Source organism: Pseudophryne corroboree, chromosome 8 (genome assembly GCF_028390025.1).
Source record: "Pseudophryne corroboree isolate aPseCor3 chromosome 8, aPseCor3.hap2, whole genome shotgun sequence".
NCBI classification, from domain to species: Eukaryota; Metazoa; Chordata; class Amphibia; order Anura; family Myobatrachidae; genus Pseudophryne; species Pseudophryne corroboree.
Window position 1 is genome coordinate 51557090 of NC_086451.1, and position 27835 is coordinate 51584924.

Sequence of the window (27835 nt, forward strand, 5' to 3'; positions counted from 1 at the left end):
ACTTTATCACTGTCCAAGGCTTAGTACATCTCCCCCTTTAGTTATTAGTATATGGATAGAGGTGCACGTGGATTCTGTAGCAATAACTGCAATGGAAACAGGGAGAGTTGTGGGCCACTTTCTTTCTGATAATGAGCAATCCCAGTGAAGGAGAGGCTTCTGGGAAAGCGTCTCCTGATACAGCAGCATGGAGTACATAGACCCTGCCCACTTGCAGCATGATCTCTCCATTCTGTCTCTGACCTGAATAATATTATTTATTATTTTTATTTAAAAAAAAAAAATCATGAAAAAAACAAACAATCACTGGAAATACATATCTCTAGTTGCTTGGATGGAATTTTAACCCCAATCAATGTCTAAATTCAGCTAAATCTGGTCTGAGGATTGCTATCTGCAAGATTCTGTAAAGCCGCAGTCCCCATCTGTAATTATACAAACAAAAGGAACTTAAGCGTAGCAGAGGGGTTCTATAGGGCAATATAGGGGACAATAGCGTGGTGAGAGACAGCAGGACTAGCTCGGCAGCCAGTGACAGGTGGCATAACTATGAGCCGGTATAGGGAATCGGAATTAACCCTATATTAATCGATGCACTGCGGATCAATGAATCGTGACAGAAACAGAGGTTAACTCTCTGCATCCATGCAGGGGATAGTTCTCTCCTTGACAAATTCTCATTGATTCCGAATTGCAACAGAATATACTGGCACTATATAAATAACTGTTAATAATAAATAGATCAGCCTCCCCCCCATCCCCCTTCCCAGTGGCTCTACTCTCATCATATAGTGGACAACAACTGTCACTTTCTTGGTGCCAGATGGGGCGACCCTTTAACCTGACCCTGCTCACTATAATACAGCAGCAGCAGAGGGGTTAAAGACACCAAGTGATGCCGCATAAGTCATGAAAAAGCAAAGGACAGTCTTGTAGCGAGCTGGGGGTGGGAGAACCATGTGCTAAGGGGAAAATCCAGACCAGATTTTAAATACATCTGACGTGAAATCCAACGGCAGGGAAAGAGAGTCAGATTTCACATACACAGGGAAAGGAGGAAGAAAAAGAAAAAAAGAGAGAAGAGAAAGGAAGAAGAAAAAAAAAAAAACCACGAAGGCAGCAGGAGTGTGTTTAGAAGCCAAAACCATCTCTAGCAAATGCAGAGAGAACAAAGAGAATGACAGGGTGAGCGTGTGTGCGGGGCACCGTCTGCTCCTCTGCATTGGCCAAAAGGCATGGGTAAGCACCCAAGAGTGCTGCAGCAGCTGGGCAATAGGTAGAGGGGATACAATCAGGTAATATTGATTTTGGGTTGTTTTTTTTCTGTATCATGCTGCAAAAGGTTTAAGGACAGCTCAGGGCAAGTTATTATTAATTCATCCAGGATCAGATCTTCTTCCTCAAGGCAAGCAATCTGCTCCCTGTGAAGGAACAGGAGGAGTGATGGATTAGCAGTCAGACTGAATCCCAGGGAAGCCAGTGGAAGGATGGTGAGCCAGTGCACAGATCCAGGATGTCATTAGGTAAACCGACTGCTCTGTCTCTGTCTCCTATAGAATTACATCACAGTCTTATAGGCAGACCTGCTGGGCTGCCAGCCTTACTGCAGTGTTTGCTGCACTCCACACACTCTGTATCCTCTCCCTGCGGGCGCTCTTGCTGATACAGCACCTTGGATTATATTTAAGAAAAAAAAAATACTGCAGTTGTTTTCATGGGGGAAAAAAATCAAATACACGGATCTTTAAGTCAAGGTTTCGTCACATCTCATCTGGCGTAAGGAGAGGAATTCATAGCTTTGGCGTTGTGCAATAACGGTACTGCTAATTTTTGTCCATGTACTTCTACCAATGCCTGGATCCTCGTTATGTCTTGTCAGCCTTACCCCTCGCCAGGCTTCCCTCATGGTCAGAGGGAAGAGGTTGAGCTGCCAGTTAAAGGGACACAGGCCTGTCCCTTCCACCCTGCAAACATGCAGGTAAACCGACCACGGAGTACTGTGTACACATACCCAACGGCTGGTACCCGAGAGGAACCTGGAAGCTACGCCAAGCAGTTCCAAACCAGACGCTTCTCCTATCACATTGCGGGAGCTGCACCTGGTCCAGGCACCCAAGCTCTGCAAAATGAGGGTGAGTAAAGCGACATTGGAATACAGTAGCTTGCATCTTTATTACAGGTATACATATTAATTTCACCAAATTCCTTTTTTCAATAATATAAGTTTGGTGGGGGGAGGGGGGAGGGCACACCATGGGGGGGACACCATATCCGGGGACCTGCACTATTCGCTCTATTAAGCAGGATCCCTGAAGGGCTTATACATAGCCTGTCACCTATGGCTCTGCTTGTCTATAATCGGAAAATACTGTATACTTCTATTATTGTCATGTGTTTATAGATGTATTAGTGTACATGTAGCATCCAAATAATATATTGTATAGCGTAGTTAAAAGAAAAAAAACAAAACACTTCTCCCTTGGGAATTCCAGTTTTTAAAAATCACGCTAATTATACGATAGTGCCTTTAGCATCCTGTGATTGGCTGCTAATTCCTACCTGTGATGGCGGTGTGCAGCTAATAAGCAGTAACCAGGAATTTCTGAAGCTGTCAGAGCCATGGTTACATGATAGGCTCCATCCCTGAGCAGCCATTCCCGGGTATGTGTGCTCCTGAAACCAAAGGAGATGGCCAGGTGAATTCTTGATCGTACCCTCTGCTTCCATTTATAATGACCTCTTTAGGACTAAGGGGCATGTGTAGAAATTATCAGGTTTCACACCTGATAATTGTAACTTCTTGTTGCCACTATTTGTGACAATAAAAATAATAAAAATAAAATAATATTTGCAGGAATGTTTAACAAAACACATGCAAACACATGGCATTAGCAGTCACTTCCCTTCTTTATCGTCACCCGGCATTAGCGGTCACTTCCCTTCTATATCGTCACCCGGCATTAGCGGTCACTTCCCTTCTATATCGGCACCCGGCATTAGCGGTCACTTCCCTTGTATATCGGCACCCGGCATTAGCGGTCACCTCCCTTCTATATCGTCACCTGGCATTAGCATTCATTTCCCTTCTATGTCGTCACCCGGCATTAGCAGTCACTTCCCTTCTATATCGTCACCAGGCATTAGCGGTAACTTCCCTTCTATATCGGCACCCGGCATTAGCGGTCACTTCTCTTCTATATCGACACCCGGCATTAGTGGTCACTTCCCTTGTATATCGGCACCCGGCATTAGCGGTCACCTCCCTTCTATATCGTCACCTGGCATTAGCGTTCATTTCCCTTCTATGTCGTCACCCGGCATTAGCAGTCACTTCCCTTCTATATCGTCACCAGGCATTAGCGGTAACTTCCCTTCTATATCGGCACCCGGCATTAGCGGTCACTTCTCTTCTATATCGGCACCCGGCATTAGCGGTCCCTTCCCTTCTATATCGGCACCCGGCATTAGCGGTCACTTCCCTTCTACATCGGCACTCGGCTTTAGCGGCCACTTCCCTTCTATATCGGCACCCGGCATTAGCGGTCACTTCCCTTCTATATCGGCACCCGGCATTAGTGGTCACTTCCCTTGTATATCGGCACCCGGCATTAGCGGTCACCTCCCTTCTATATCGTCACCTGGCATTAGCGTTCATTTCCCTTCTATGTCGTCACCCGGCATTAGCAGTCACTTCCCTTCTATATCGTCACCAGGCATTAGCGGTAACTTCCCTTCTATATCGGCACCCGGCATTAGCGGTCACTTCTCTTCTATATCGGCACCCGGCATTAGCGGTCCCTTCCCTTCCCTTCTATATCGGCACCCGGCATTAGCGGTCACTTCCCTTCTACATCGGCACTCGGCTTTAGCGGCCACTTCCCTTCTATATCGGCACCCGGCATTAGCGGTCACTTCCCTTCTATATCGGCACCCGGCATTAGCGGTCACTTCTCTTCTATATCGGCACCCGGCATTAGCGGTCCCTTCCCTTCCCTTCTATATCGGCACCCGGCATTAGCGGTCACTTCCCTTCTACATCGGCACTCGGCTTTAGCGGCCACTTCCCTTCTATATCGGCACCCGGCATTAGCGGTCACTTCCCTTCTATATTGGCACCCGGCATTAGCGGTCCCTTCCCTTCTATATCGGCACCCGGCATTAGCGGTCACCTCCCTTTTATATTGTCACCCGGCATTAGCAGTCACTTCTCTTCTATATTGACACCCGGCATTAGCAGTCACTTCCCTTCTATATCAGCATCCGGCATTAGCGGTCACTTCCCTTCTATATCAGCACCCGGCATTAGCGGTCCCTTCCCTTCTATATCAGCATTCCGCATTAGCGTTCACTTCTCTTGTATATCGGCACCTGGCATTTGCGGTCACTTCCCTGCTATATCGGCACCCGGCATTAGCGGTCAGCTCCCTTCTATATCGGCACCCGGCTTTAACAGTCACTTTCCTTTTATATCGGCACCTGGAATTAGCGGTCACCTCCCTCTTGTATTGTCACCCAGCATCACTACTGCACTTACGCGGCCCACTGACCATGCATGTGCTGCGCCTATTGCAGGGAAGGGTTCAGGAGGAACCCTCTCCCAGTCATTTATGTGGAATGTAAGTTATGTAACCAATAGGCCAAAGCAGTACAATGCTTCACATTCCTGAGCTTGGTAAACTTACAGCTTTGTAGCCCACATAGAAACCTATAGCGGCTGTGGCTACTGTTGTAAATGGAGATACTGGGGCAGATATGGAGATACCTGCTGCCGTTCCTCCTTCTTACGTTCTGGTGACAATTATTATTTGCGGGAGAAATGCCTCAAATAGTGAATGATCAATAGACCCCTGAGTGTAAGGTTTTAGTTAGGGTTATCCAAGTACAAAGCCGGCTTCTTCCCTGAGGCTCAATCCCGATCAAAACCCTCTATCAGAAATCTAACCTAACTCCATATAGGAGTGTATGTCAGGGATGTTGTCTTTCATATAACACTGACAATAGCTGCGGGATCAGGGTGGTCCCTACAGGAAGAGGAACAGCACCATTGCTGATTAAAGGAGCTCTCTAACCTCAAAATGATAGTTGCATAAATTATGCCAACTAGAAAGGAATGTCTGTGGTTGTGTATGCTGTTCCTCTATTCACAGCTATAACATGAGGATATGTCTTTCTATGTTTCTGTCAATCAAGCCACACCCCCACTTACATCATGTAGTGCCGCCCAAGCATTAGTCCCACCCCCACACTTTACTCTTTCCCAAGCGTTTCTGTTATCAGATGATTATTATAATAATTAATAACATATCTGACTGCTGATGTGATTTCAGGATGGCTGTTCTGGGGGCCTAATTTAGACCTGACCGCAGCAGCAAAGTCTTTCTCTAATGGGAAAAACCAGGGCCCTCATTCCGAGTTGTTCGCTCGTTCTTTTTCATCGCATCGCAGTGAAAATCCGCTTAGTACGCATGCGCAAAGTTCGCACTGCGACTGCGCCAAGTAACTTTACTATGAAGAAAGTATTTTTACTCACGGCTTTTTCTTCGCTCCGGCGATCGTAATGTGATTGACAGGAAATGGGTGTTACTGGGCGGAAACACGGCGTTTCAGGGGCGTGTGGCTGAAAACGCTACCGTTTCCGGAAAAAACGCAGGAGTGGCCGGAGAAACGGTGGGAGTGCCTGGGCGAACGCTGGGTGTGTTTGTGACGTCAACCAGGAACGACAAGCACTGAACTGATCGCACAGGCAGAGTAAGTCTGGAGCTACTCTGAAACTGCTAAGTAGTTAGTAATCGCAATATTGCGAATACATCGGTCGCAATTTTAAGAAGCTAAGATTCACTCCCAGTAGGCGGCGGCTTAGCGTGTGTAACTCTGTTAAATTCGCCTTGCGACCGATCAACTCGGAATGAGGGCCCATGTGCAGTGCAGGTGGGGCAGATATAACATGTGCAGAGAGAGTTACATTTGGGTGGGTTATATTGTTTCTGTGCAGGGTAAATACTGGCGGCTTTATTTTTACTCTGCAATTTAGATTTCAGTTTGAACATACCCCACCCCAATCTAAACTCTCTGCACATGTTGTATCTGTCCCTCCTGCACTGCACATGGGCCCTCATTCCGAGTTGATCGCTCGCAAGGCGATTTTAGCAGAGTTACACACGCTAAGCCACCGCCTACTGGGAGTGAATCTTAGCTTCTTAAAATTGCGAACGATGTATTCGCAATATTGCGATTACAAACTACTTAGCAGTTTCAGAGTAGCTTCAGACTTACTCGGCATCTGCGATCAGTTCAGTGCTTGTCGTTCCTGGTTTGACGTCACAAACACACCCAGCGTTCGCCCAGACACTCCCCCGTTTCTCCGGCCACTCCTGCGTTTTTTCCGGAAACGGTAGCGTTTTTATCCACACGCCCATAAAACGCCGTGTTTCCGCCCAGTAACACCCATTTCCTGTCAATCACACTACGATCGCCGGAGCGAAGAAAAAGCCGTGAGTAAAAATACTATCTTCATTGTTAAATTACTTGGCGCAGTCGCAGTGCGAATATTGCGCATGCGTACTAAGCGGAATTTCACTGCGATGCGATGAAAATTACCGAGCGAACGACTCGGAATGAGGGCCATGGTTTTGCCCATTAGAGAAAAATGTTGCTGCTGCGACCCGGTTCTGAATAAGGCCCTGTGTCCCTTAGTCTCCCATTACTGCTGTCTTCCAATGATTTCACACACAGTGACAGCAGTCACCGGATGCATTTCATGTACTGTCAGCGATCAGTTGTGGTCAGCGGAACCCCACACATGCAGCAGTTCGGTCTAAGTTGATCGAGTTGACCTACAAAACGTGAAGTGGGGGCTGTATAAAGTCTACATGGCTTTTTGGCAGAATACAGTGACCGTCTTTACATATTTTAGTTTGGCTAGACTTGGGAACACAGGTATAATGACATGTTTGAGATTGCTCTCTTATTATCTGCCAAGAGAAGCCAATGCTTCTGTTACACCCTTCTTACAAATGTATTCTCAAGGAGGTATAATTAGCATTTGTTTCATAGAATGCAAGTATTATTCTATAGGGGCCCTCAAGCTGCTGGGGAACTACATGTCCCAGCATGCGTTGCTACCATTTTGCTATTATAATTGTAGCATGGCCAAGCAGGGATGTGTAGTTCCACAGCAGTCGGAGGACCGCATGTTGAATACCCATGTTCTATAGCGGTAATTTGACTGTTCTTAGCGTGTGACATACTGTATCTTCCACTTCTAAGAATATCTAGATGTAAATTGAGATCTGAAGTTGACCATGGTTCCTGTTCATGGTCATACCCCTTTCTGACCAACACCCCTGGTCCAGCCTGGGTCACTGTACATGGGTTTCAAGCTGCGTCACAATGGCGGCTTAAAACCCGTTCACATCGCAGGCTGGACCCGGGATATTTCAGGGATTTCCTCTGCCGGCGCTTGGAGATGACATCATTACCAAGCGTTGGTGAGCCAGCTCTCCATAGGGTTTTTGAACAGGACAACCTGGTTTACCATGCCCTTTAACCCAGGCCCTTCCCAGACCAAGCTGGGTAGTTGGACCCCGGTTAACCCTTTCACAACAAGCCGCAACGAAGGTTAACCTGGCATTAACCTGGGTTTTTGTGGCATTGTGCCCCTTGTATTACAAGTATTTGCAATTGTGAAACTGTCTGTGCAAATCAATGACAGACATGTCTAGGAAAAAAGCATAACAGGAAGAAAGCCCATTTGCCAATGCTGGATTAACATGTATTAATTTATGTAAAGTGCGTAGCAGGATAGAAGAGGCATTTACTGATCAATACTGGTAAGTAATAGCCATTTTCATTACAAAGAATCAACTGTCAGCAATCCGAGCATTTAATATACTTGATGCTCTCCATTCACTCATATATCCTGCTACAATCATCGTCTCAAGGTGTGTGCATATGTATGCGTATGTATACTTCATGTTGTGTCTTCTCCGGCGGATTCCTATACAATTGTGACAGCTCATTGTGAATCTAGGAGAAGCTGCTTCTCATTGAGGGCTGCATTGTTTAGGCTGAGCTGTGTTTATACAGCGTGGGCTGGGAACATCTGGACAAGGAGTCAGCAAAGCCGCTGGAGCAAGGATTTCAAGTCTCTTGTGGTCTGCGCCGAGGCAGACACTGCAGGAAGATGTGGCACCTCTCCACGAGCAGGCCTGTGGGTGAGACTCAGATGTGTTTCAGCAACTTTTGGGACAAGGAGTGAGACAAGGCCGTTATTGTACTTGTCGTATGGTGAAATTAAATACAGACAGTTATTTAATGTCCTGCATGGTTGATCCAAGAACTAGCATGCAGTGGCACTATTAACCCATGTGCTGTATAATATAAGAGGCACCAACGGGAATCGGTGAAAGCCGGACCAAATTCCGGAACACCGTTCCGGAATTTGGTCCGGTCCAGCTTTCAGCGATTCCCGGCACCAACGGTGAATCAGATGACTATGGCAGGATTATGGCTGGTTGCTGTAGGATGTAGGGACATTTCTTCACTCCAATGGGCCACTGGGTGAATAAAAACTGAGGGGCAGATTTATTAAGCTTGGTGAAGTGATAAAGTGGAAGGTGATAAAGGACCAGCCAATCAGATCCTTACTGCCATGTCACAAGCTGAGTTTGAAAAATGTTAGGAGCTGACTGGCTGGTCCTTTATCACCTTCCACTTTATCACTTTACCGAGCTTAATAAATCTGTCCCACAGTTAGGTAGCACTGGATGCCTGCAGCACCAGTGACAACTCACAGGGCATCTACGTTGTATTGAGATTGCTTATTCATCAGTGGCTCACACCTACAATCATTGTGATATTCACTGGCATTGGCTTATTTGTCATATTATATACCCAGGTAAGCCTGGACCAGTTAGTTGTATCCAAGACACTGAATGAAGTCTACAGATTGCAGACCAGCCTTACAGATCCAATTACTTCCCCAATGAAGGTGATTGATGATGCTTGTGGTCTTGTTCTCCAGTGCCACAAATCGTGTCATTGAGCAATGTGCAGCAGTTCACCCCCTACCGACTATTGCCCTCCAGGATCTAATTAAGAAATCGTCAAGTTTGCACTCCACTAACTTCAAAGACTAGACAGGATCTTGGCTCAGGTGGGGGAAAGTGTCTGGGCAACAAGAGATCACCCCCTAAAGGCATCCCTGGGCTTATCACATCACGTATGAGTAACGGTCTCAACCACTGAAGTTCGTTATAATGTCTCTTTGCTTCATGCAAATAATCAGACATATAATTGTGATGTCTGATTGGGACCGCCAGTCCAATGCCAGTCCATGCGTGTATACATTAAAATAGGCAGAACAGCTCTAAAATAGCTACAGTCATCAAGTCATGATGAAATGTCTCTCGTCTACATTCATAAATGACCAATATAATATATAATGTTCTTTACACAAGCTTATAATTAATTAGGTGTCGCTAAGGGGCCTAATTCAGACCTGATCGCTCTATCTGCAATTTGCAGAGGTTTGCGATTGGATAGTCGCCGGCTAGCCACAGTAAAAATACCCGTGCAACTGTGCGTACGCTGTGCGAAAAGCTTTGCGAACGCCGGTCAGCTGCAAATACGTTTGTAACTCACTCACCATCAAATTATTTTTCCAGTCTGTGCGTAGCCCAGGACTTACTCCTGCAGTGCGATACAAACAGGCTGATCGGGCTGTAGCTGACGTCACACACCCGCCCTGAAAACGCTTGGGAACGCCTGCGTTTTTCCTGACACTCCCAGAAAATGACCAGTTACCACCCCCAAACGCCCGCTTCCTGTCAATCAATCTGCGTACGCCTACCATTCAAAAAAGACGCAGGATTTTTTCACAGTTTGGCCTCGCGCCTGCGCATTACGATCCGTACACATGCACAGTCGTTCGATAATCGTCAGCTTTGCGATTTTGTACAACATCGATCAGGTCCGAATTAGGCCCTGATTTACTAAAGGGAAAATGCGGTAAAACCCCCGTTTTACCGCATTTTCATATGTACTAACCCCCGACCGCTGCGTTTTCGCCCAATAGGGTATCGCCATCTTTTTATGGCGATACCCTATAGAAGCCTATGGGACTCTTACCGCCGCCGACGGATCCCGCCGCCGCCCCGTGCCGCTCACGACGACCCCCCCTTCCCCCCGGCGTACCTAAGAGGCTGCTGGTGCGGCCCCCCTCCACCTTCTCTCCCGCAGCACAGCCTTGTCTCCTCCCGGCTGCAGGGGGGCGGAGGAGGAGCCCGGGGACTCCCTGCACACGTCAACTTCCGAGTCTGGGAGGTGACGGAGACCTCCGCTGACCTCCGCCGACCCCCGCAGACCACCACAGACATCATCGCGGGGGGCCTCCTATACCGCATTGCGATACTAATCGCATATGTTAGTACATATGCGATTAGTATCGCTGCGGTAGTTGGCGAGGGGCGGCGATGTCTTATAGTACATCCTGCCCCTAGGTGAGGAAACGTAGAGCGTCACGGTGTAAAATAATGGTGTGTGTTTTAAATGAAACTTGAATGACAATAATTAAAGATATCACCTGACACTACGGGACAAATAAATGTATGATATATGGGGAAGGGGGGTATATGTATGAGGTTTTATATGCTACCATATTAAAAGGAATGAAGGGGTTAAATTATAGTGAAAGTCTTGACAAACTGGGGTTGTTTGCTTTGGAAGTAAGACACGTTAGAAGTAACCTAATGTCTATAAGTATATTTGGGAACAATACAGGAGTTGTCTGATGAGCGTTTACACGCAGGACTGTACTGGTGGCAGCAGGGTATCTGCTGGAAGAATGACAATTTTACTACTGACATAGAAAGGGAGTATTCACCGGGAGGGCGGTTAGACGGCATTTCACTGCTGGGAAGGTAGCCATTGCAGAATCACTGGGTGCATGTAAGAATTGGAGTGGGTGCTTTTCTTACCAAGAATGGTTTACTTACTAGTAATGATAAAATGAAGCAGTTGGGGCAGATCCAGAGACTTAAGGTGCATACACACTTAGTGATACAGTAAACTATATCCAGAGCCGGCCATAGGCATAGGCAAACTAGGCAATTGCCTAGGGCATTTGATATGCCTAGGGGCATCATCAGCTTCTACTGATTAAAATGAGATGCGGCATGCCTATATTCTGTATGTAGCATTTCATATGCAGATACAGCCACAGTCTCACACAGTATATTGGCATGCTGCATATCAGTTTAATAAGCAGAAGCTGCTTGTGCATCCTAGCCACATAGCAATGCAAATAAGATGCATTTTCATTTAAAAAAAGGTGCCCGACGTTAGCATTGATGCAAGATTTGTGAGGACACATCTGTATCCAAGCAGAGGCAGAGGTCACAGTGTTAGTGGAAGTGTGAGTGCTGTGTGCATGTGAGTGGGTTGGTTGTGCAGTAGTGTTCAGAATATGTGTAAGGAGCATTATGTGTGTCATGTAAAAATGCTTTAATAATGTGCAACATATGTGTAAAGGGCCACTATGTGTGTCATTATGTGTATAAGGACATTAATAATGTGCGGCATATGTGTAACAGGGTACTACTGTATGTGTGTCATTATGTGTATAGGGGCACTAATAATGTGCAGCAAATGTGTAGGGGGCACTATGTGTGTCATTATGTGTATAAGGGCATTAATAATGTGCGGCATATGTGTAAGGGACATTATGTGTAAAAGGGCATTAATAAAGGTTGTCATAATGTGTAAGGTGCATTATGTTTATAAGCACATTAATGTGTCTCATATGTGTAAGGGGCATTACTGTGTGGAATTGTGTATAAATGCATTACTAATGTGTGGCATTATGTGTATAAGGTGCTCTACTATGTGGCGTTGCATATAGAAAGGGCACTACTGTGTCGTCTAATGTGAATAAAGAGCAATAAGGTGTGGTGTAATGTAAAAAAGGAGCAATTCAGTGTGATGTAATGTGAATAAGGGGCTCTACTGTGAGGAGTAACGTTTATAAGGTAAAGTGATATTACTGTGGGATGTAATATGAATTATGGACACTATTGCAAGATAAAATGTGAATAAAGTTGCAGCACTGTGTGGCGTAATTGGAATTGGGGTTACTATTGTGTGGCCATGCCCCTTCCCAACAAGAAGATGCCCCTTTTTGGGCTGTGCGTCAAATGTGCGAACTGTTCCTATATAAAATATAGGGGGTACAAGGACTGCTATGGGTGAGGGGTGATGGTGCTGGGAAAGAGGTGCAAGGTCAGAGGCAGAACCAGCGGTGGTGCTAGGGGGCACCAGCCAAAATCTTGCCTAGGGCATCATATTAGTTAGGGCCGGCTCTGACTATATCGCTCATTTTCCCCCTCCTGAGCGATATGGTTTACTATATCGCCCAGTGTGTATGCAGCTGACGAAGAGCATTGCGCGGCCCCGCGGGTTGTTAACGACACTCGGTCTCGGCCGTGCATACAGATCAATTTGTACTTATCGCCCAAAGCTGCGTGCTCCGACCAGCTGCGGCATGATGTCACTGAGCCTAATTCAGACTTGATCACACGCTAGGATTTTTTTGCACTGCTGCGAGCAGATAGTCGCCGCCCATAGGGGAGTGTATTTTTGCTTTGCAAGGGTGCGATTGCATGTGCAGCCGAGCGGTACAAAAAATATTTGTGCAGTTTCTGAGTAGCTCAGAACTTACTCAGCCCTTGCGATCACTTCAGACTGTCCGGTCCCGGAAGTGACGTTAGGAACCCTCCCTGCAAACGCTTGGACACGCCCAGAAAACGGTCAGTTGCCACCCACAAACGCCCTCTTCCTGTCAGTCTCCTTGCGATCGGCTGTGTGAATGGATTATTCGTAAAACCCATCGCACAGCAACGATCCGCTCTGTACCCATGCGGCGCGCCTGCACACAAAAACCTAGCGTGCGATCAGGTCTGAATTAGGCCCGCTGTGCGATATCGCACAGTGTGTATGGCCGCCGTCGGGAGCTGGGTACTCACCTACACAATCATCTGCCCGATAAACGGCTTATAACGCTCCTGCAACAGCCGGAACCGGGAGGTCGCATCTCATGTGCTGCACAGCCGACGTCCCGATCCCCATAGAGGAGCCACTTACCTCACTGCTGCTGTCCCTGTCTTTACAGGAGGTCACAGCTGGATACACTGCACTCAGCTGATCAGGAGCGTTTAATGCAATCAGCCGGGGATCGAATAGGTGTGTACCCAGCTCTACTTTAGCTGCCAGGTCATGAAGGATTTCCCCCTGTAAGGTGTAAATGGGACACATTTCCTGCGTTTATCAAAGAAGTGATGCTGGGGGTCATTCCGAGCTGATCGTAGCTGTGCTAAATTTAGCACATCTACGATCAGTCACATAGACATGCGGGGGGACGCCCAGCACAGGGCTAGTCCGCCCCGCATATCAGTCCGGCCCGTTCCCCCGCACAAGTACAAAAGCATCGCACAGCGGCGATGCTTTTGTTCTTGAAGAGTAACTCCTGGCCAGCGCAGCCCCCCGCACGGTCCGGCCACGCATGAGCTGGCCGGACCGCGCCCCAAAAACGGCCGCCCCCTCCCGCCCAGCGAATGCCTCTGTCTGCCAATCAGGCAGATGCCTGCCTTCGGACGTCTGGCATGCGCCAGCGCTACGAACAACTGCAGCGTGCGATCGGGTCGGAATGACCCCCACAGACTGCTGTCCCCATAGAGTGTAAGGGAACATTATTATTTTTATTTTTTTTGCAATCAACCAAGCTCTGAAAAACTTAGCCCCAATAGCTAATGCCATCTTTAGATGGTGAGGGGTCTTCAGATCTCTACCGGCAGCCTATAATTGCACATGTGCATCTGATGGCAGTGGGTGAGACAGGTCCAAATCCGGCCGTGAGGTGATACTATTTACTCTTCACTCACTGGGACAGGCTCTGATCGCAGCTACTGTCCCGGCAAGAAGATGTTTATTTGCAGTCATGAATGTTGGACATCCCCAATAAAAGCATCCGCCAATACACCGGCAAGTAGATTTTGATAAATTGGCACTTAGAATAATTTGTTACCACTGCAATGCATGTGGTGATAAGAAGTGATCGTTTACAAAGCCCCATTGCAACCACTGATACATAGGTAGGTCCCAAATTATTTTATAAAAGGCAGACTTTATGGACTTCTTTCGTGTGATGCTTCTAAAATGAAAAGTATAGGTGTTGCTTATAGCAACCAATCAGGTTCTAGCTCTCATTTTCTATAAGTACGACATAATAGCTAGCATCTGATTGATTGCTATGGGCAACAGCTAGACTTCTTTTAAGATCTTTTAGTACATTTAATCCTTTGTTTTATTATTTTTTTTCAACCTTTTGTAATTGTTTGTACAGACTGAATAACGGGGTCTATAGGGGGAATGTAATAAGAGTGTGAGAACCAGGAAGTGGGGGACTTCTCAGTTCTCAGGTATTTTTAAAGCGGCAATCAGTTACATAGCAAAACCAACCTTGTTTTGCCGTGTAACTGCGGCTTTAAAAAATTGTGAGATTTCGGACTAAGTCCCGCACTTATTGGTTCTCGCACACTATGGGGGTAATTCCAAGTTGATCGCAGCAGGATTTTTTTTAGCAGTTGGGCAAAACCATGTGCACTGCAGGGGAGGCAGATATAACATGTGCAGTGAGAGTTAGATTTGGGTGGGTTATTTTGTTTCTGTGCAGGGTAAATACTGGCTGCTTTATTTTTACACTGCAATTTAGATTGCAGATTGAACACACCACACCCAAATCTAACTCTTTCTGCACATGTTATATCTGCCTCCCCTGTAGTGCACATGGGTGGTCATTCCGAGTTGTTCGCTCGTTGCCGATTTTCGCTATATTGCGATTAGTCGCTTAATGCGCATGCGCAAGGTTCGCAGAGCGCATGCGCTTAGTTATTTTACACAAAAGTTAGATATTTTACTCACGGCATAACAAGGAATTTTCATCGTTCTGGTGATCGTACTGTGGTTGACAGGAAGTGGGTGTTTCTGGGCGGAAACTGGACGTTTTCTGGGAGTGTGTGAAAAAACGCTGGCGTTTCTGGGAAAAACGCGGGAGTGTCTGTAGAAACGGGGAAGTGTCTGGGCGAACGCTGGGTGTGTTTGTGACGTCAAACCAGGAACGAAACTGACTGAACTGATCGCAGTGTAGGAGTAAGTCTGGAGCTACTCAGAAACTGCTAAGAAATTTCTATTCGCAATTGTGATAATCTTTCGTTCGCAATTCTGCTAAGCTAAGATACACTCCCAGAGGGCGGCGGCTTAGCGTGTGCAATGCTGCTAAAAGCAGCTAGCGAGCGAACAACTCGGAATGAGGGCCATGGTTTTACCCAACTGCTAAAAAAAATCCTGCTGCGATCAACTCAGAATTACCCCCTATATTACATTCCCCCCTATATACTGACTTTTAAGCCTGTCTCCATACCCCACTGTCTGCACTATACTTGTGAATGTTTCAATGGTATAGGGGGTCATTCCGAATTGATCGCTCACTAGCTATTTCTCTGACGTCCTAAGTGGATGCTGGGACTCCGTAAGGACCATGGGGAATAGCGGCTCCGCAGGAGACTGGGCACAACTAAAGAAAGCTTTAGGACTACCTGGTGTGCACTGGCTCCTCCCACTATGACCCTCCTCCAGACCTCAGTTAGAATCTTGTGCCCGGCTGAGCTGGATGCACACTAGGGGCTCTCCTGAGCTCCTAGAAATAAAGTATATTTTAGGTTTTTTATTTTACAGTGAGATCTGCTGGCAACAGACTCACTGCAGCGAGGGACTAAGCGAACCTACCTGACTGGAGATAGTTTGGGCTTCTTAGGCTACTGGACACCATTAGCTCCAGAGGGATCGAACACAGGACCCGACCTCGATCGTTCGGTCCCGGAGCCGCGCCGCCGTCCCCCTTACAGAGCCAGAAGCATGAAGATGGTCCTGGAAATCGGCGGCAGAAGACTTCGGTCTTCAACAAGGTAGCGCACAGCACTGCAGCTGTGCGCCATTGCTCCTCATGCACACCTCACACTCCGGTCACTGATGGGTGCAGGGCGCTGGGGGGGGGGGCGCCCTGAGCTGCAATATAAACACCTTGGCTGGCAAATCATCACAATATATAGTCCCAGGGCTATATATGTGATAAATTACCCCTGCCAGAATCCATGAAAAAAGCGGGAGAAAAGTCTGCCTAAAAAGGGGCGGGGCTATCTCCCTCAGCACACTGGCGCCATTTTTTCTTCACAGTGCAGCTGGAAGACAGCTCCCCAGGCTCTCCCCTGTAGTTTTCAGGCTCAAAGGGTTAAAAGAGAGGGGGGGCACTAAATTTAGGCGCAATATGTGTATACAAGCAGCTATTGGGGGAAAAATCACTCAATTATAGTGTTAATCCCTGCATTATATAGCGCTCTGGTGTGTGCTGGCATACTCTCTCTCTGTCTCCCCAAAGGACTTTGTGGGGTCCTGTCCTCAGTCAGAGCATTCCCTGTGTGTGTGCGGTGTGTCGGTACGGCTGTGTCGACATGTTGGATGAGGAAGGTTACGTGGAGGCGGAGCAGAGGCCGATAAATGGGATGTCGCCCCCTGTGGGGCCGACACCAGAGTGGATGGATAGGTGGAAGGTATTAACCGACAATGTCAACTCCTTACATAAAAGGCTGGATGACGTAACAGCTGTGGGACAGCCGGCTTCTCAGCCCGCGCCTGCCCAGGCGTCTCAAAGGCCATCAGGGGCTCAAAAAACGCCCGTTACCTCAGATGGCAGACACAGATGTCGACATGGAGTCTGACTCCAGTGTCGACGAGGTTGAGACATTTACACAATCCAATAGGAACATCCGTTGCATGATCTCGGCAATGAAAAATGTGTTACACATTTCTGACATGAACCCAAGTACCACTAAAAGGGGTTTTATGTTTGGGGAGAAAAAGCAGCCAGTGTTTTGTTCCCCCATCAGATGAGTGAATGAAGTGTGTAAAGAAGCGTGGGTTCCCCCGATAAGTAACTGGTAATTTCTAAAAAGTTACTGCTGGCGTACCCTTTCCCGCCAGAGGATAGGTCACGTTGGGAGATATCCCCTAGGGTGGATAAGGCGCTCACACGTTTGTCAAAAAAGGTGGCACTGCCGTTTTAGGATACGGCCACTTTGAAGGAGCCTGCTGATAAAAAGCAGGAGGCTATCCTGAAGTCTGTATATACACACTCAGGTACTATACTGAGACCTGCAATTGCCTCAGCATGAATAGTGCTGCTGCAGCGTGGTCTGATACCCTGTCAGATAATATTAATACCCTAGACAGGGATAATATTTTGCTAACATAGAGCATATTAAAGATGTCGTCTTATATATGAGGGATGCACAGAGGGATATTTGCCGGCTGGCATCCAGAATTAATGCAATGTCCATTCTGCCAGGAGGGTATTAGAGACCCGGCAGTGGACAGGTGATGCTGACTTTAAAAGGCACATGGAGCCTTATAAGGGTGAGGAATTGTTTGGGGATGGTCTCTGGGACCTCGTATCCACAGCAACAGCTGGGAAGAAATTTTTTTACCTCAGGTTTCCTCACAGCCTAAGAAAGCACCGTATTTTCAGGTACAGTCCTTTCGGCTTCAGAAAAGCAAGCGGGTCAAAGGCGCTTCCTTTCTGCACAGAGACAAGGGAAGAAGGAAAAAGCTGTACCAGACAGCCAGTTCCCAGGATCAAAAATCTTCCCCCGCTTCCTCGGAGTCCACCGCATGACGCTGGGGCTCCACAGGTGGAGACAGGTGCGGTGGGGGCGCGTCTCGGGAACTTCAGGGACCAGTGGGCTTGCCCACAGGTGGATCCCTAGGTTCTGCAAGTAGTATCACAGGGATACAAGCTGGAGTTCGAGGCGACTCCCCCTCGTCGTTGCCTCACATCAGCCTTGCCTGCTGCCCTCGGAGAAAGGGAGGTAGTACTGGCGGCAATTCACAAGCTGTACTTCCAGCAGGTGAAATCAAGGTACCCCTCCTTCAACAAGGCCGGGGTTACTATTCCAAAATGTTTGTGGTACCGAAACCAGACGGCTCGGTGAGACCCATTCTAAAATTGAAATCCTTGAACACTTATATACGAAGGTTCAAGTTCAAAATGGAATCGCTCAGGGCGATTATTGCAAGCCTGGAGAATTTCATGGTATCACTGGACATCAAGGATGCTTACCTGCATGTCCCTATTTACCCTCCTCACCAGGAGTACCTCAAAATTGTGGTACAGGATTGTCATTACCAATTCCAGACGTTGCCGTTGGTCTGTCCCCGGCACCGAGGGTATTTACCAAGGTAATGGCCGAAATAATTATCCCGTACTTGGACGATCTCCTTATAAAGGCGAGGTCCAGGGAGCAGTTGTTCGTCGGAGTAGCACTATCTCGGGAAGTGCTACAACAGCACGGCTGGATTCTGAATATTCCAAAGTCGCAGCTGGTTCCTACGACGCGTCTACTGTTCCTGGGTATGGTTCTGGACACAGAACAAGAAAAAAGGGTTTCTCCCGGAGGAGAAGTCCAAGGAGCTGTCGTCTCTAGACAGAGACCTCCTAATACAAATACAGGTGTCGGTGCATCAATGCACGCGAGCCCTGGGAAAGATGGTAGCTTCTTACGAAGAAATTCCATTCGCCAGGTCCCATGCAAGGATCTTCCAGTGGGATCTGTTGGACAAGTGGTCCGGGTCGCATCTTCAGATGCATCGGCGGATAACCCTGTCTACAAGGGCCAGGGTGTCGCTGTTGTGGTGGCTGCAGAGTGCTCATCTTCTAGAGGGCCGCAGATTCGGCATACAGGACTGGGTCCTGGTGACCACGGATGCCAGCCTTTGAGGCTGGGGGGCAGTCACACAGGGAAAAAACTTCCAAGGACTATGGACAAGTCAGGAGACTTCCCTACACAAAAATATTCTGGACTAAGGGCCATTTACAATGCCCTAAGTCAGGCTAGACCCCTGCTTCAACACCGGCCGGTGCTGATCCAGTCAGACAACATCACGGCGGTCGCTCATGTAAACCGACAGGGCGGCACAAGAAGCAGGATGGCGATGGCTGAAGCCACAAGGATTCTCCGATGGGCGGAAAATCATGTGTTAGCACTGTCAGCAGTGTTCATTCCCGGAGTGGACAACTGGGAAGCAGACTTTCTCAGCAGACACGACCTCCACCCGGGAGAGTGGGGACTTCATCCAGAAGTCTTCCAAATGATTGTACACCGTTGGGAAAGGCCACAGGTGGACATGATGGCGTCCCGCCTCAACAAAAAGCTAAAAAGATATTGCGCCAGGTCAAGGGACCCTCAGGCGATAGCTGTGGGACGCTCTGGTAACACCGTGGGTGTACCAGTCGGTGTATGTGTTCCCTTCTCTGCCTCTCATACCCAGGGTAATGAGAATAATAAGAAGGAGAGGAGTAAGAACTATACTCATTGTTGCAGATTGGCCAAGAAGAGCTTGGTACCCAGAACTCCAAGAAATGATCTCAGAGGACCCATGGCCTCTGCCGCTCAGACAGGACCTGCTGCAGCAGGGGGCCTGTCTGTTCCAAGACGTACCGCGGCTGCGTTTGACGGCATGGCGGTTGAACGCCGGATCCTGAAGGAAAAGGGCATTCCGGAGGAAGTTATCCCTACGCTAATTAAAGCTAGGAAAGAAGTGAACGCAAACCATTATCACCGCATATGGCGGAAATATGTTGCGTGCTGTGAGGCCAGGAAGGCCCCAACGGAGGAATTTCAGCTAGGTCGATTTCTGCACTTCCTACAGTCAGGGGTGACTATTGGCCTAAAATTGGGTTCCATTAAGGTCCAGATTTCGGCTCTATCGATTTTCTTCCAAAATAGAACTGACTTCACTGCCTGAAGTTCAGACTTTTGTTAAGGGAGTGCTGCATAGTCAGCCCCCGTTTGTGCCTCCAGTGGCACCGTGGGATCTCAACGTGGTGTTGGATTTCCTGAAGTCGCATTGGGTCAAGCCACTTAAATCCGTGGAGCTAAAATACCTCACGTGGAAAGTGGTCATGCTGTTGGCCTTGGCGTCGGCCAGGCGTGTATCAGAATTAGCGGCTTTATCATGCACAAGCCTTATCTATTTTTTTTATATGGATAGGGCGGAATTGAGGACTCGTTCCCAATTCCTTCCTAAGGTGGTATCAGTTTTTCATGTGAACCAACCTATTGTGGTGCCTGCGGCTACTTGGGACTTGGAGGATGCCAAGTTACTGGACGTAGTCAGGGCCCTGAAAAGTATATGTTTCCAGGACGGCTGGAGTCAGGAAAACTGACTCGCTATTTATCCTGTATGCACCCAACAAGCTGGGTGCTCCTGCTTCTAAGCAGACTATTGCTCGCTGGATCTGTAGCACGATTTAACTTGCACATTCTGCGGCTGGACTGCCGCACCCTAAATCTGTAAAAGCCCATTCCAGGAGGAAAGTGGGCTCTTCTTGGGCGGCTGCCCGAGGGGTCTCGGCTTTACAAATTTGCCGAGCTGTTACTTGGTCGGGTTCAAACACTTTTGCAAGAGTCTACACGTTTGATACCCTGGCTGAGGAGGACCTAGAGTTTGCTCATTCGGTGCTGCAGAGTCATCCGCACTCTCCCGCCCGTTTGGGAGCTTTGGTATAATCCCCATGGTCCTTACGGAGTCCCAGCATCCACTTAGGACGTCAGAGAAAATAAGATTTTACTCACCGGTAAATCTATTTCTCGTAGTCCGTAGTGGATGCTGGGCGCCCATCCCAAGTGCGGATTGTCTGCAATACTTGTATATAGTTATTGCCTAACTAAAGGGTTATTGTTGAGCCATCTGTTGAGAGGCTCAGTTATATTTCATACTGTTAACTGGGTATAGTATCACGAGTTATACGGTGTGATTGGTGTGGCTGGTATGAGTCTTACCCGGGATTCAAAATCCTTCCTTATTGTGTCAGCTCTTCCAGGCACAGTATCCTAACTGAGGTCTGGAGGAGGGTCATAGTGGGAGGAGCCAGTGCACACCAGGTAGTCCTAAAGCTTTCTTTAGTTGTGCCCAGTCTCCTGCGGAGCCGCTATTCCCCATGGTCCTTACGGAGGCCCAGCATCCACTACGGACTACGAGAAATAGATTTACCGGTGAGTAAAATCTTATTTTTTTGCAGCGCTGCGATCATATAGTCGCCGCCTATAGGGGAGTGTATTTTCGCTTTGCAAGTGTGCGAACGCCTGTGCAGCCGAGCTCTGCAAAAACATTTTGTGCAGTTTCTGAGTAGGTCTGAACTTACTCAGCCCTTGTGATCACTTCAGCCTGTCTGGTCCCGGAATTGACGTCAGACACCGACCCTGCAAACACTTGGACATGCCTGCATTTTCCCAAACACTCCCAGAAAACGGTCAGTTGACACCCATATACGCCTTCTTCCTGTCAATCTCCTTGCGATCGGCTGTGTGAATGGATTCTTCGTTAAATCCATCGCTCAGCAATGATCCGCTTTGTACCCATGCGACGCGCCTGTGCATTGTGGTGCATACACATGCGCAGTAGTGACCCGATCGCTGCGCTGTGAAAAACGGCAGCATGCGAACAGGTCGGAATGACCCCCATAGTCTTATTTACTAATGTAGAATCAAACAACTTTAGAGCTTTCAGTTTGCGATAACCCATTATTCTTATCCTGTATTACAGTGAGGGAGCAGGTGAGCTTTAGTGCCACTCTATTCCCATATTCATGTAGCTGAGTGATTATTTGCTACTGCACATGTGCGGATAAAATCAGAATACCCCTGCGGTACATGCAGTACCCTAGGAATACGCGCAATGGTGCTGCCTGCGGATGGCATCAGAAATGGAACAGCAAAGCGATGGGGCATTCCTGGGTAGTGGCCTAAAGGGAAGTTGGCTTGCTGTAGCGGCGTCTCAGTGAAAGCAGCTGCGTTGCACAGAGGCCATATTCAGGCTTAAAAACTGCACCCGCCATAGGGCAGGCACAAGTGTCGATGGTGCACCGATGGTGGACTGTCTAGAACCACTGGCACGTTACAGCGTGCATGGGCGCTAAAAGTGGCCATTTCAAGGCTTGCACATGCAGGCACGTACTCGTACACAAGGGGAAGGCTGAAACTAGCATTTGCCTATTATTGCACCCGCTACTTCGGCAACAGACGTTAGAGCTGGTGTAGCAGCTCCCACCTATGATCCAGGCTCTCAGTGTTTGGTAGTTTTCGTGACTCTGTCTCCTTTACTTGCTGCATTTCTTCTGCAGTGCTGTAGTAAATTTTCCATTCATTTGAATTCAGCTGGCTTCCAGAGCATGTGACTCAGCTTGCTGGCATATGCAGGGCCAGGCAGGCGGCTGCGTGCAGTGTGCCCGCTGACGCTAACAAATCCCCACCAGCTACCCTGTAATTGTCGCCTTCTATTTTGGGAATGTGTGCTCTCCCTCAGGGAGACTGCTTGGCTTTGATTAAGTCTGAACTGGCAGAGCTGAAATAAATGTGAACATCCTATCTAGAGGAACTGAGCTGTGTTAAGATCATTGCAGGGATTTGGCCATGGTGACACACATACCTACTGTACACTTCCTGTAGGCTACATGTCAGTGCAGAATCCTTTCAGTTAGGATACATGTCAATGCAGAATCCTTTCAGTTAGGCTACATGTCAATGCAGAATCCTTTCAGTTAGGCTACATGTCAATGCAGAATCCTTTCAGTTAGGATACATGTCAATGCAGAATCCTTTCAGTTAGGCTACATGTCAGTGCAGAATCCTTTCAGTTAGGATACATGTCAATGCAGAATCCTTTCAGTTAGGCTACATGTCAATGTAGAAGCCCTAAACAATTGAATTAACTCCCGGTCACTTTAGATTGGGGCTACGAGCACCCAAAACAATTGAATCAGAGGGGATGTAGTCAGGTGACCGGTGTTCAGGATGCCAGCAGGGGGCCCAGGCCTATTCCCACTCATGAGTGGGAATAGAACCTGTGGCGTGTGCAGCGTGCCACCGAGCCTGCAGCGTGGCATGCGCAGAGAGCCCGCAAGGGGCTTTGTTGCACTCGCCCCCCTGCCGGCATCCTGGCGGCCAGGGATCCCAGCGTCGGTATGCTGACTGCCGGGATCTCGACCGACCGCCGTTCACCCGACACCAACCGGAGGCGAGAGAGGGAACGCTGCTACATTGTGTCTACTCTGTATTTCTGTAGCAGTCTTTATTAATGATATGGTTTTCCAGTTTTAGATTTTGTATTGAGTTACCCTTTAAACCATGAATAAACAGAAAAAGAAAAAGTCTTTGAGTGTATTAAAGGTCCAAACCAAGATAATAATACAATACTTGTGGGTATATAGCAGGCATACAAAAAGAATAATGTAGTGAAATAGCTCAGTGCTGGTAATTCATATGACAGACCAAATATGAGGGACCTTGGGCCTAATTCAGACCTGATCACTCCTCTGCAAATTTGCAGAGGTTTGCAATCAGATAGCCACCGCCCATAGGGCGGGATGTATTAACATACATCGCCGCCCATCGCAGCGATGTTGATCGCATATCTACTAACATATGCGATTAACATCACAATGCGGTGACGGAGGCCCCCCGCGATACCTGTTAGGTGGTGTACGGGGGGACTCCGTCACCTCCGTGGGCTCTCCCTCTCCTCAGCTGCCGGGAACAAGGCAGCAGGCTGTCCCCGGCGGCTCCTCCTACCCACTGCACCCGGAAGGACTTCCGGCTGCGTTGCTGGGTGAAGGAGGAGATTACCTTCCGGGGCTGCCTGGAGGAAGTTATGCCGGGGCACAGGGGGGCCGTCATCTGCGGTGGCCAGCGATAAGAAGGCCATAGGCTTCTATAGGGTATCGCCATCCAGAGATGGTGATACCCTGGGCGGCGAAAAACCGGCGGTGGGGTCTTAGTACATGTGAAAATGCGGTAAAACCCCCCCGAAAACAGGGGTTTTACCGCATTTTTCCCTTAGTACATCCCGTCCATAGAGAGTGAAAACCCGCCCCGTGCAAGTGTGCAAATGCATGCATACGCCGTGTGAAAACTTCTCCAGACAGCGGACATCTGCAAATCCGTTCGCAACTCAATCACCATCGAATGATTTTTCCAGTCTGTGCGTAGCCCAGGACCTACTCCTACAGTGCGATACAAACCGGCTGATCGGGGCAGGAAATGACGTCACACACCCTCCCTGAAAACGCTTGGGAACACCTGCGTTTTTCCTGACACTCCCAGAAAACGGTCAGTTACCACCCACAAACGTTCGCTTGCTGTCAATCACCTTGCGTACGCCTAGCGATCTAAATTTTCGCACCACTCTGACGCTGTTTGGGCTCATGCCTGCGCATTGCGTGGCATACGCATGCGCAGTCATTCGATAACCGGCCGCTGTGCGGTTTCGCACAACAGCGATCAGGTTTGAATCTCCCTGGGATTATTGCTCGTAAGAAGCATAACTTACTTGTGCTTGCAGCCTATAGAAGTACGAACAAAAAGAAGCAATATTTTACTTACTGCAAAACTCGGGAGTGTGCGCAGCCTCTAATAGTATCTCTTGTTTGCTGGGAACATATCTAAGCACAGTACTTGCTGTATAATTTACTTATGATAGTAACTATGGTAACAGATAGGCAGAAAATTTCTGCGACATCTTTCCACCAAAGGCTATGGTCCCAATTATTTGCATCCAAGATTTACTGAAAAGCATGACAAGGAGTATGTAAATAGTGAGAGTGGATACACTCTCATTGCAAAATATTAGTTTTCCATTCCTAGTTGATGGGCAATATGGGGTCACTATGTCTCCATTAGTGTACATCATACATTTATGTTAATATCGGTAAAACCATGAACAAAAATGTGTGATTTTTTTACACAAATCACTGAGGCAGGTCATTATCATATTATAATGGTTTGTTTCTTGAGGCATCTTTTCATTGATTTACAATATTGCAAATGTGATTACCATGACAACCACAGTAAGACAGCACATGATGCAGTGAGCAAAGAGACTTTGGAATGCTCCTCTGAGCTCTGTGACATCCCTCCCCCCTTTTTTCCCTTCTGCCATCATTGTGCGTGAGATTTGGAAAGGAAATAATAAAGATGGAGAATAGTTAGAGATAAGAAAAATGCCTGTTAGAAGTATGCTTAAAAGGTAAAAGGTATATGCTTAAAAGGTATATAATCTTTATTAAAAGTTACACATTTCCAGTACACTAGAACACATTTCAAGACATTAACGAAGATAACATTACACTATGGAAAAATGTACCCCAAGTTCTCAATTAAATGATAAATAGGGGGGAAAAAACAACACAAAACAGAGATAAAGAGTCGGATCCATTTCGACATGCATTTGTCGGAATGGATCCAACAAGCCCTATTCAATAGGGTGGCCAAATCCAACTGTCTGATCTGGCCGTTCCCTCCTGTCTGTGCTGCTGCTGTCAGCGGCTCCCCGTGTGTGAGATCACAGGGAGCTGCTGGAGGGAGCCGCACTCAGTGCCGGCCGGGGAGCGCTACCGAGAGAGAGGTGCCTGGCCGGGGGGGACGTCAGAGAACCCCTTCTGACCTAAATCTGTCAGAAGCTGCCGTCTTTCCGACAAGACGACAGCTTCCGACACTTATTAAATATACCCCAAGAGGTTCTTTCTATTTCAAATAAAATTAAAATTAAATAAAAGCTATTTGGGAATGGCACTTTAACACCTATATTGAGGAGGCCATTTATCAATCGCTGAGTTTGCAATATGATCTGAGTGCGATGTTAGCGCCCATAACCGCGCAGCAGGATTCACATAACATCGGGCACATGTATGAAGTGGCACCAACAGGGACAGGAGTTCTGAAAGGAGCGCGTCCCTGCAATGTGCTTGCTTCAGTGCCGGGAATCCTACACATGTGCGGTCTGCTGACCATGCATGCACGGCGGCCATTGCGGGGGCCAAGCTCGGGAATGCATCACAATCTAGAGCCTTGGTAAATCTGTCAGCAGTGCATCCCCCTAAGACCCCTATGGGGGTTGTGTCTGCAGTCAGGAATAGAGGGATTTATTTGATAAATGGGCAACTTTGGGTGCTGTAGTTTGTTGGGCTATGAAAGGGTTAATATGTCTGCATACAGAGATAAGGGTGCTGTAGTTTGTTGGGCTATGAAAGGGTTAATCTGTCTGCATACAGGGATAAGGGTGCTGTAGTTTGTTGGTCTATGAAAGGGTTAATATGTCTGCATACAGGGATAAGGGTGCTGTAGTTTGTTGGGCTATGAAAGGGTTAATATGTCTGCATACAGGGATAAGGGTGCTGTAGTTTGTTGGTCTATGAAAGGGTTAATCTGTCTGCATACAGGGATAAGGGTGCTGTAGTTTGTTGGTCTATGAAAGGGTTAATATGTCTGCATACAGGGATAAGGGTGCTGTAGTTTGTTGGTCTATGAAAGGGTTAATATGTCTGCATACAGGGATAAGGGTGCTGTAGTTTGTTGGTCTATGAAAGGGTTAATCTGTCTGCATACACTGATAAGGGTGCTGTAGTTTGTTGGTCTATGAAAGGGTTAATCTGTCTGCATACACTGATAAGGGTGCTGTAGTTTGTTGGTCTATGAAAGGGTTAATATGTCTGCATACAGGGATAAGGGTGCTGTAGTTTGTTGGGCTATGAAAGGGTTAATAACAGGGATAAGGGTGCTGTAGTTTGTTGGGCTATGAAAGGGTTAATATGACTGCATACAGGGATAAGGGTGCTGTAGTTTGTTGGGCTATGAAAGGGTTAATAACAGGGATAAGGGTGCTGTAGTTTGTTGGGCTATGAAAGGGTTAATAACAGGGATAAGGGTGCTGTAGTTTGTTGGGCTATGAAAGGGTTAATCTGTCTGCATACAGGGATAAGGGTGCTCTAGTTTGTTGGTCTATGAAAGGGTTAATAACAGGGATAAGGGTGCTGTAGTTTGTTGGGCTATGAAAGGGTTAATAACAGGGATAAGGGTGCTGTAGTTTGTTGGGCTATGAAAGGGTTAATATGTCTGCATACAGGGATAAGGGTGCTGTAGTTTGTTGGGCTATGAAAGGGTTAATATGACTGCATACAGGGATAAGGGTGCTGTAGTTTGTTGGGCTATGAAAGGGTTAATAACAAGGATAAGGGTGCTGTAGTTGGGCTATGAAAGGGTTAATAACAGGGATAAGGGTGCTGTAGTTTGTTGGGCTATGAAAGGGTTAATAACAGGGATATGGGTGCTGTAGTTTGTTGGGCTATGAAAGGGTTAATATGTCTGCATACAGGGATAAGGGTGCTGTAGTTTCCCAGGATCTCTGATTTCTGTTTGTTTCAAGACCCTAATCCAGTTTCCCCATCTGTGGCACTGTCCTAATGACCCCATGGCAGACTGATAGCGTACAGTAGCACATGTGTCAGTGCACTGACCCCTATGAGATAAATAAGATATATGTGGACACTCTCCTGTATCTTTCACTAGACACTGGTTCCAACGCTCAACATAAATAGAAGTATGCTGCTTACTGCATAGTCTACTTTGTGATAGTTTATTCTTAGTACAAACCTATGTTTTATCCCAAAATATATTTTATTTTTTTCAATTACATCTACCTGTAGATGGGCAACATCAAAAGGTGTATTTATTATTATTATTATTATTATTATTATTATTATTGCTACTACCAGTTATTTATATAGCGCGCACTTATTCCGCAGCGCTTTACAGAGAATATTTGCCCATTCACATCAGTCCCTGCAGGGCCGGATTAAGGTTTGGGGGGGGCCTTGACAACAAACTTGTGGGGACCCCTG

The 27835-nt window shown here is 47.4% G+C and overlaps 1 protein-coding gene across 1 annotated transcript in view; it reads left to right on the forward strand.

Moving 5' to 3' along the window:
* Window positions 1-899: 899 nt before the first annotated feature.
* FGD1 (FYVE, RhoGEF and PH domain containing 1) overlaps window positions 900-27835 on the forward strand; it is a 233595-nt gene continuing 206659 nt past the window's right edge. The window contains exon 1 of the mRNA XM_063936362.1: window positions 900-2132. Coding sequence (XP_063792432.1) covers window positions 1868-2132 — 265 coding nt within the window. The 5' untranslated portion in view covers window positions 900-1867. The remainder of the gene's footprint in view (window positions 2133-27835) is intronic.